At 31.8% G+C, this 11,004-nt stretch overlaps 1 protein-coding gene across 1 annotated transcript; it reads left to right on the top strand.

Moving 5' to 3' along the window:
• Window positions 1–4,364: 4,364 nt before the first annotated feature.
• LOC120068945 (cytochrome P450 71AU50-like) lies at window positions 4,365–7,390 on the top strand. The gene is made up of 2 exons (XM_039020584.2): window positions 4,365–5,410; window positions 6,710–7,390. The coding sequence occupies exons 1-2, from the start codon at window positions 4,526–4,528 to the stop codon at window positions 7,325–7,327; spliced, it is 1,503 nt and encodes a 500-aa protein (XP_038876512.1). The 5' UTR covers window positions 4,365–4,525; the 3' UTR covers window positions 7,328–7,390.
• The last annotated feature ends 3,614 nt before the right edge of the window (window positions 7,391–11,004 follow it).

Below are 11,004 nucleotides of genomic sequence, written 5' to 3'. Positions count from 1 at the left end.
AAGAGTTTGTATAAGACCAAACCACGAAATGACTAGTCTAATTATATAATGCCGTTAATAGTAGAGACTTACATTTCATCAAGATGACCATATGTGGCATGACCTGAATCCTGAGTGAGTTGTGAACTTTTGCCTATTAAAGTGGTCATTTGATTTGTATAAGTGAGAGTGACAGATCACTGACTCAATATGCCTACCATTTTAGGGATTCGTCTAATTGGGGAGCTGGGAACACAGCTACACAAGATGAAATTCACTCATTCCCTGATGTCGGGGTAAGTAGATAAATTGCTCCCTTAAGGACTGATTTCAAGGATTAAACAATGTAGCCACACCCTCTCTTGGCCCGAGAAATATTTGGTCATAGTTGGAATATAACTTATTATTCATTAGAGAGATCAGTGGTACTTAAGAAGTTGGATATAACTATAGGGGCACAATGGTAATTTTGACCCAATTGTACTTACGAGTAATTTGTGAAGGGTCATCGCACTGTTGACTGGTCCATAAGGTTCTTTCTGTAGCTCAATAGGGATTATTGAGAATTAATTGGATTAATTTGAATTGTTCAAATCAATTGAGGAAATTAATTATATGTGATATAATTAATATAATATATTTGATACATTACAATATAAAGTTTATTTTGAGATTAATTAAATATTTAAATATGATTCAAATATTAATTGTATGGATGAGATTTATATAATTAAATTTAATGTGAATCGGATTGATAGTGAATACCATGCATTATTGAAAGAAATATATACTATAGGTTATATTATATTTTATACAATATAAAAATTATAGGTTATGTGTTATATTAGATATAACATATAGTTTAATATATATTATATGGTAAGGTGGTTATTATATATATATATATATATTAGATAATTTATTAAATTATTTTTTAATTAATTTTTGAACTCCCTCCCTCTTTTTTTTTCTCTCAGTCAGACGTGTGTAGGGAAGTGGTTGTTCAGTTTTCACGATATTCATCTTCTTCACAGAAGATTACAGGAATACTCTTCCCCATCAAAAACTTGTCTTTCTACAATTTTTTCTCTCCTTCCTCTCAATTCTTCTATCTCTTCCCAAAATATAGCAAAACCCATACACTTCTGCTCATTCTCAACCCCTACAGAGAATACAAGAGGCTCACTTGTGGTGGTGGCCAAATTGGGTTGTTGCAATTTTTTGGAGATGAAGTTCCAAAACGAAGAGTTCGTGACCATTTGGGATGGAATATGTGACGACCTTGGTTCTTTAAGAGTAAGTTTATGATAAACTTTATAAATTAAAATTCATACTAATAGAATATTAAATGCATTGATATGAGACAGTTTTTTTTATGTGATAAATATACCTAAAATAATTTAATAAACATTAAATAGAGCTATCTATCCATCCTTCCTATCTATCTATCTATCTATTTATCTATTCATCCATCTATCCTATCTATCTTCCTATCTATCTATCCATCATCATTCCTTCCTATCTATCTATCTGCCTATCTATCTATCTAATCTATCTTGATATTTCATTAAATACTCATTTTGAGCCTTGATGTTAATGTTTATTGACGAATTTAAAAGAATTGAATTAATAATTTTTTTTTAAGTTCAAATAAAAATTAAAATCAAATTTCATGGATAAAGGTATTACATTTTGAATCTTAATTAAGGACTAAAGGAAACTAGACTCAAAACCAACTTTGGTCTCTACCATACATGGATTTCAGATACTTGTCTTCTTAAGTGTATGTTATTAAATAATTCAAAGGCATGTAAATATTTAGTTTAAAAAGTTAAGATGATTAAAATAGAATAATTGAACGTTTAGAAATAAAAAAAAATTAAAATAAATGTGAATGTTAGAATTTAATATTATTTTCAAATTTGTCACAAACATTTCTCCTTTTTTTTTTTTTTTTTTTTTTTTTTTTTTTTTTTATCTATCTATCTATCTAAAATGTAGCATATGTTGTGATATTTTGTTGTGTGTATTAAGTTACATTTAGTAGATACATTTTACACTTGATTGAATAAAAGCAGACTGAATAAATTATTGAATTTAAGATAAACTTAGTACTCGATATTTCTCATAAATTGCATTTTAACAAGTAACATGTACTGCAAATTAATTGTTGCAATGTACTTTATTACAACAATTATAAATATGTAAGAATTTCTACAATTGCATATAAGCTTGCATCAGTTTCTATATTGTTGCTAATAGATTATTGCAATATGCATACATGCAACACTTTTGTTATATGTTGTTATTAAAACCGTTATAGTGGTGTTATACAATTGCTACATTATTCAAAACATTGTAATATAACTCTTGAAATATACTCTATTAAAGCAGTTACTACAAATGTTGGAACTGAAGCATTGGGTTAGACATTTTGTAGCAATTTGTAAATATGTCATGATTGATAATTGCTGCAATTGTATATAGATTACAACAGTTGCACAACCGTTGCAAATGAAACATTGTCATGCATATCAATTGCAGTGACCAGTAGATTTGTTATTAGACATTGTTGTAATAGGATAAAGTCTTGCAGCAGATTTAAAACTGTTGCAAAAAAAATTCACAATAGACTTTTTTTTTCTTTTTTTTTTTTTTTTGTAGTGAGGGATATTTCAATCATTCAATAATTTAAAAAACGATTTTATTTTTTTCTGATTACAAACTATTTTACTATTAAAATAAAACTTTAAAATTTATTATTCTTCTCGTCAATATTTTCTTTTTCTAATTTAATAACATTTCTCTCTCTTTCACGTCTCTTCCTCTTACATCATAATTTTGCTCTAATAAAATAATCTCTACTTTCTCCCAAAGAACTACTCACAAGAAAAGGAAATAGATTAGAAATTTTCTAACAGTATCGTAGCATGTAGTCCACATTATATTACTCTAATTTATGTGTCATATTGAATTCTTGCTTTGTTGTACATATTTCATCTATTCATATTTTGTAATAAATCAATTTATGCCAAAATAATGAGATAAAATAAAAAACAAAAAGTACTCCCATTAATTGATCATCACATATTCTTTAATATTTATGTGGAGTCAAACAATATTAAAATCACATTTATCAATCCATAATGAAATTAGTGTAATCGTAATGGGACACAATCATCGCAAAAGTAATTGGATTGTTTTTTATCATGTTTGCTTACAATTATAAATCCGTCATATTTACTATATCGTTGCTACCGTTACCATTCAGGATCGAACGGTAACTATAATAGTTAATGTGATAAATTAATAATTCTCATGCTATAACGACAATCATAATGGTAACGGTAACAATATCGACATAATTTTCAAAAACAGTTAGATTGAGCATCTTCTACTCGTCTATCAATTTGTGTTTTTTGAATACAGATTTAGAAGTGAGTTTCAGATGTCAGTATAGGTATGGAATATAAATAAACAATATCAAACATAATCAAATGAGATTTACTTTTTAAATTACTATTAATTTATTATGTTTTACCTGAAGTAATCCTAGTGTAAACGTTTGGTTAAAGAAAGAGAAAAAAAAAAGTTATAAACATAAGCAATGTGTATACTAAAAATTCAATCCCTTAAGGACTGACACGTCATCAGATATTTGCCGTAATTGAAATATTTAATTAAATAAAATAGAGAGTGGAGTGTGGTTTCAGAAGAGCCACGATGAGGCAGCCTTCTCCATTGAATCCAAACTCCTTGTTAAAATTAAAGGCAAAAGTCGCTTTCATCGACCTACCCAAGAAAAATGATTGTCGATGGATTATTGATCCTCGAAAAATAAAATGTCATACATTTTTTTTTTTTTTTTTTGTTTAAATTGATTTAACCTTTCACGTAAAATCACTAAAACGAAATCTCGTACATACAGATTAGACCTTTCGTTCTCTCTTAGTTTCCTCTTTCTCGTTCTCTCTCATCAAGACACCCCATCTCTATTTCCTCTCACCTCTACAATGCTCTTTGCCTTCTCACTCTTTGATCTCATCTTGATCTCTCGTTCTCTTGCTTTGTGATGACCCACGCATCCAATGTTCTTGATCTCACTCCGACGACCCCCATTGTAATGTTCTGATGGCTAGGAACCATTGAAAAAATGGAAAACGGAGAAGGGAGTGGGAAGAAATTAAGAATAATTTAATAAATTTAGCCAATAATATGTAAAAAGAGGAAAATTTTCTTCAATTTCAATGAGAGAAAAAACTATTTTGGACATAAAAAAACTTGGATTCCAAATAGTACCCAAGAACCGTGTGTCACGTGACAATTTTTTAAAAAAATAATTGTAGCGTGTAAGGAAAAGAAAAACATGAGATTACGTGTCTCTAACATAATGGACATTGGGATTAGTGCTTTTATGTCGTTGAAAAATCTTCAAACTCCAACTCCACACTAATATATATTCTTCTTGCTCTCACATCAATTTCCAATTCGAAGCATAAAGAAAAAATCTCAAATAACCCACCAAAGGAAATCTCTTAAATTGTAAATGGCATGGCTTTGGATTTGGATCCTTATCATTCCCCTCGTAATGCCTCTCACTCTTGTCAAAATCTTCCTCAACAAACACTCCAAAAAGTTACCTCCTGGTCCAAAAGGGTTTCCCATTTTTGGTAGCCTTCATTTGCTAGGAAACCTTCCTCATAGAGATCTTCACAAACTCTCTCAAAAATATGGCCCCATAATGCACATCAAATTAGGAGTTGTTCCTACAATTATCGTTTCATCGCCTAATGCAGCCGAGCTCTTTCTCAAAACTTATGACCATATTTTTGCTAGCCGCCCACTTACAAATGCAACCAACCACTTGTTCTATGGCCAAAAGAATTTTGGCTTCTCCAAGTATGGTCCTTATTGGCGAAATATGCGAAAAATGTGCACACACGAACTGTTTTCGATTCGAAAGGTCGCTTCGTTCGAACCGATGCGAAGAAACGAAGTTGGATTATTGGTTGAGGATTTGAAAGAGGCTGCAAGAAGTCAAGTTGTGGTGAATCTTAGTACTAAGGTCTTGTATGCTGTTAGGGACATGACATGTTTGATGGTTTTTGGGAAGAAATATGTTGAGGATAAGGAGATAATGGATGAGAAGAGTTTTCATGATGCTGTAAAAGAGATAGTGCAATTAGCCGTGACTCCTAATTTGGGGGATTTTATTCCTTGTGTTGCTTGGCTTGATCTTCAAGGAATTAATCGTCGAGCAAAATCGTTTCGTTGCATGTTTGATGGCTTCCTAGAGAAGATTATTGAAGAACATCTTGAATCTAAGAATGAAAACAAGACTCAAGATTTTGTAGATGTTTTGTTGGGTCTAATGGGATCTCAAAATAATGAATATCAGATTGATCGTTCCACCATCAAAGCCTTAATCCTCGTAAGTAATCTAACATAAGCCTATCTTTACTATCTACAAATGCTATGTTTCTTTTATAAATACTCCCTTCATTTTGAGATAGTGTCTATTTAGTCGTTTTTGTACTTTTAATTTCAGTCTTGTTTTTCTTTTTTTTTTCTTTTTTTTTTTTTTTTGTAGATCCAAGATTTTTTTTAAAAAAAATATCGAAGGAAGTAGTTGACTTATCCGACACATAATTGAAGATTCAAAATTTATTTGACACGAAATTGAAAGTTAAAAAATATTTTAGACATTTGTCGAAATCCAAGATCCTAATGAACACAACCTTCAATAGTATAGGAATTTATTAAGGGTGTTTGAGACAAAGAATAGAGTTTGGAATATGGGAAGCTGTGAAGTCCTGGATCCATATAGTGTAATGATATAATTCTATAAAGTTTAAATTAATATTTTTAGTCATGAGGTTTATGAACTCTTTGGACTAAATAAAAAGTGAAACTCACAACTGAACTCTAATTCCAACTCCTTGGGTCAAACACCTTTTACACATTTTTTAAAATTAGAGACCAAATAGACACAACGTTCAAAGTTTAGGGACTAAACTTATAGTACATATAAAAGTGCACCTAATCATTATTCTTAAAGAATTTAAGGGAAAGATGCTAGAAAAAATTACCACGTGACAAATTATGATTAGACAATTTGATAGGATGTACAAAGATGAAGATACATGTAAATATTTTTCTATTTTATATAAATTTGTATGGTTAGATGGTGAGAGAGGAACAAAGAAGATAGAGAGATAGAGAAGGTAGAGATTTTCATATTAGGTTTCCAACCATCAACAATGAGATAGAAAAGATACTTAAATACCAAACATACTGAACGAGCTTTTACATATGAAATAAAGTTAAACTAAATAACATAACGTAAAAATTATTATTACACGATATTAAATACTCTAACAAACATTAACTTCATTTCTCTAATTCCTTGAGCCAAACACTTCCTTAGACATTTTCTTAAAATCGATCAAATAGACATAAAATTTTAAATTTAGGAACTAAACTAGTAGTATAAATTTTTACGAATGCTACTTGTATTATATTATAATATTATCTCCAAAATAATTGTGATTGTAATTTTCATTTCAAACAAATTGTTTATATTATCATATATGAATTAGTCAACAAGTGAGATTTATTGGTTTGAATGTATACATATATTATTTTATATCAATTATTTGTTGGGTGGTTTGATATAATCACACACATATTGCATTTTGTGGTATAATAATGAAGTGAGGTGAAATTTCAGGAAATGGTGATTGCAGCAATGGATACATCAGCCACCAATATTGAATGGGCAATAGTTGAGCTCATTAGACATCCACATATAATGAAAAAAATGCAACAAGAATTACAAGAAGTGGTTGGTTTACACAGAATGGTATTAGAATCTGACTTGGACCATCTAAAATACTTGGACATGGTTGTTAAAGAGACTCTAAGATTACATCCACCAATTCCATTACTAGTTCCTCATGAATCTCTTGAAGATTGCACCATGACCAATGGCTTCCATATTCCTAAACAATCGCGTATAATAGTGAATGTATGGGCCATCGGACAAGAGCCAACGGTTTGGAATGACCCACAAAAGTTCTTTCCTGAAAGGTTCATTGATACTCAAGTGGATGTGAAAGGAAAAGACTTTGAATTGATTCCATTTGGGTCTGGACGAAGAGGTTGTCCTGGAATGCATTTGGGTTTGACCGTGGTTCGGTTGATGTTGGCTCAGCTTGTGCATTGCTTTCTTTGGGAACTTCCAGATGGTGTTTTACCTAACCAATTGGATATGACTGAAGAATTTGGTTTGACTTGTCCTAGAGCTCAACATCTTATGGTTACTCCTATTTATCGTCTAACAATTTGAGGTGTAAATGATTTGTAAGACTATAGTTATGATCTATGGTAAAGTTTATGGTATGCTTATGTATATTTTGTGATTCAAGAATAATTAGGACTAGATTCAATTTCATAATATTCTCTGTTATAAAGCATTTTTACATTTGTTTTTTTTATAACAATTTATTATAAGAAGAATACACAATAAACCCACATAATAAGAGGTTAACTAGGAAAAAAAAAAACATCTAACCATATGGAATAATTACAAATGGTCTTCGAAATTGATAATTAGGAAAACATGAAATTTAACAAGGGAAACCAGACGTCACTAGAATCCATTCCAATCCTCTAAACACACTTGATTGTTCCGCTCACCCCAAAATATCCTACAAAATAGTGTACACCCAACGAGCCATAAAAATGACTCTAGCTTCTCATGTAAGAGTGGTTGGAGGAGGACTTTTTCAATCATGTCACGAGTCTCCTTATGCCAAGCAAGCAAGAAATCAAAAGACTGAGTCGGTGACTCGGGCCACTCTCACCCATACAAATCAAAGGATTACCCATATAGATAAGAGTCCATAATTCACACTGGACCGAGATCAAGTTACATATGATCTTCCTATGAAATGTTAGTCTCTTCAGTTAACAGTGTTAAATAGAGAGATTAATCATTTCTCAATCCAATCTTATACAAACTCTTTGTACAAGATACTCCCACTCACATGTCTCCACATGAACGATTTGGATCAAATTGTTTGTAACACTTACAAAGTAGGTCGTATCCGTAGTTTCACCAAGATAAGACACTCAACCTTATCCATATACTGCAGACTTTTTAGGTTATTGCTTGAACATGAACCACTTATATATCTACCACATACTGTTCAAGCTATATAAAATAACATTAGATCTTAGTTTATTGGATTGAGTTAATGTGTTCTAAATATCGAATAAAATACTATTAGTTACAAACTACAAGATCCACGAGATTTACGACACTAAATCCAACACAAACTCCTCTTGGGTATTTGGATAAAAATTTCACCAACTCTTTCCATGGATTAGAGTTCAACCGTACACTCACTTCTTACAAGTTCATGAGTAAACTTTATCTTTTCCACGAATTAGGATCAAACCATCTTACCAACTCTTTTTTTATGGGATCAAGAGCAAACCTTCCAAAAGTTTGAAAATTTTAAAGAACATTCTTACAAATTTCTCAATAGTGGATTTACAAATTTAAGCATTCAACAAATTAATCCCCACCATACAATAAATCTCTCTTAGGAATTAGATGAAAATAAGAAAATTGAAGCTTGGAGAGAGCAACAACGAAAGTTTTTTGTTTTATGGAGGATTAAAAATTATGAAAAAAAAAATGGTTGGGGTAAGATTGGAGAAAAAGATGAGTTTAAAAAGATGGGACAGATGTTGAAAAGAAATTTAATTTGGGACTTTAAATCTTGGTAAAAGGAAAAATGAAGGTTGAAGATCAAAAGACTTAAAAGTAATAAGATTATATATATATATATATATATATGTGTGTGTGTGTGTGTGTGTGTGTGTGTATGTATGTATGTATATAATGTACAACCCTACCCACGATAACCTACTGTTTTTTTTTTTTTTTTTAATTTAGTTTTACTTTATGATTGTTAGTCTCTCTCTCTCCAAGTATACATCTGTTGGCATTAGTGCCCTAAATCTCATAACATCCGCTGATTCTTCAATATCAGTCGGTTCGGACCTCCACTTAGTTTCACCCAAGCTTCATCCTGGTCATGGATAGATCACCCAGGTTCGGGTCCATAAGTAGTGACAATTACCCCATGAAGACTTTCGTAGTTTGTAATCTTGTATAAACGAATTTTTTAAATTAATAAAAGGGAAAATTGCACAAACCACTCCTGAACTATGGAGTTTGTTACAATTACACCCTTAAACTTTAATTTTCATCAATTAGCCCCCTATAGTTTATTAATTGTTGCAATAAACCTCTTGATGTTAGTTGATGATCAATTAAAAAAGAGCAAATCTATCAATTCACATTTTTGGGGAAAAAACCCAATAATTTCATTGCCAAATACAACCAGTCCTCACCCCCCACATCGACCTCTAACTCGTCATCTTCATCACCGACCACTCCTCCAATGCCCACAAAGCCCTGGTTTATTTTATCAGGAAAAAGAGAAAAAAATCTCTCAAAAAACCAATTTGTACAACTAGTTGTTGGATAATTTGGATGTGATGGAACCAAACTCCCTAATCAACCACCACCTCTTCCTCAACCTTTCTTCTCCTTCAACATCAAGATCTTGAGGGACCTTGCATAGCCAAAACCATTGTAGCCAGATTTCAATCACCCATCCCCTCTTTTCCCCAAATCCATTGCCCACTGTTCCAACTTTGATGACTAGACTCCATTTATGGATTTCGATCTTGACTAGGACAATCCCTAGACTTTGGATCAAATCCTTTCTTTTGCTTTCAATCCATTGTCCCCTTTTTACTCTCTACATAGACATAAAACAACAAGTGTAATGACCCAACCCCCTAGGACTTATGTTAGGCCGTTACTAAATACATGCATACATGGAACTTAAAACGACACTCTGTTATGGCGAAATAAATGCAAAGACTTTCATTAAATTCAAATATTAAAATGACAATAGGGTACCCATAAATCATAAAGGATAATAAATAAGTCTGAAAAACAATTCTTAATAGTAAGTTTTAAACATCAAAATTAAAAGTTAAGAGAAACATGAAAAGAACTCTAAATTTCATGAGTGAAAGCGTAAAAACTAGTCCAAGTGGCTCGATCATGAATTCCGCTTGTCCATCGTCAGTGCATCTCTATCCTTACCTGAAACAAAAACATGAGAAAGAATGAGTATAAAATACTCAGTAAGTAACCCCACCACTAGGGTCAGGCTAGTCATCTATATCCTCTAGATACCTACCTCTGGTGAAACATATAAACTGTTCTAGTCCTCATGGGATACATATACACATGAAACAAAAAGGAGACTGAGTTCTATCCTACTGTAGTTAAGTATGCCCATTACCTTTGGTGCATCCTGAAGGAGACACAAATTGGTGAATCCCGAAGGAGACACAAACTGGTTAATCCCGAAGGAGACACAAAATCTAATGGGTATCTAACTAATCAGTAAGGACACTTGCACAGTCTCAACATCATAATTATCACTATATGAATCTATGACATACATATATACCTCAACATCATAGCTCTACAACATACACATATACCTCAACATCATCAGATCAAATACAACCATATGGAATCACATACCATCTCATACTAACATTCAAGTGTCTATGTGCACAAATAAATATTTCAGATCTCGTACCAGAACATACTTTGGTCATATTATACTATCAGTCTATCATGCTGTCATTCTGTCATAACATTCATTTATCATGCTAGCATACATCTAATGCCTGGCCCGTGCGCAGTTCCAGTAGTAAGATCACTTATTTCAAGTTGATACTCCACAGATAAAAATTAGACCACTAAACTGTAACGGCAAATCCAAAGTAGCGATCCTACAATAAAACTCTCAAATTTTAATTGGAGCCACAATTGTAAGACTTCAAGTCCAAATCCAAACTATCAAGAACTTACTCAAAGAATGAAAATCACTTCCACCTTCCTCAATGGTGCCTCCTTTGACT

Source organism: Benincasa hispida, chromosome 7 (genome assembly GCF_027475165.1).
Source record: "Benincasa hispida cultivar pf3 chromosome 7, pf3_genome.v1.1, whole genome shotgun sequence".
NCBI lineage: Eukaryota > Viridiplantae > Streptophyta > Magnoliopsida > Cucurbitales > Cucurbitaceae > Benincasa > Benincasa hispida.
The sequence above is the reverse complement of the archived record's forward strand: the minus strand, read 5'-3'. Positions and strand labels throughout refer to the sequence as shown.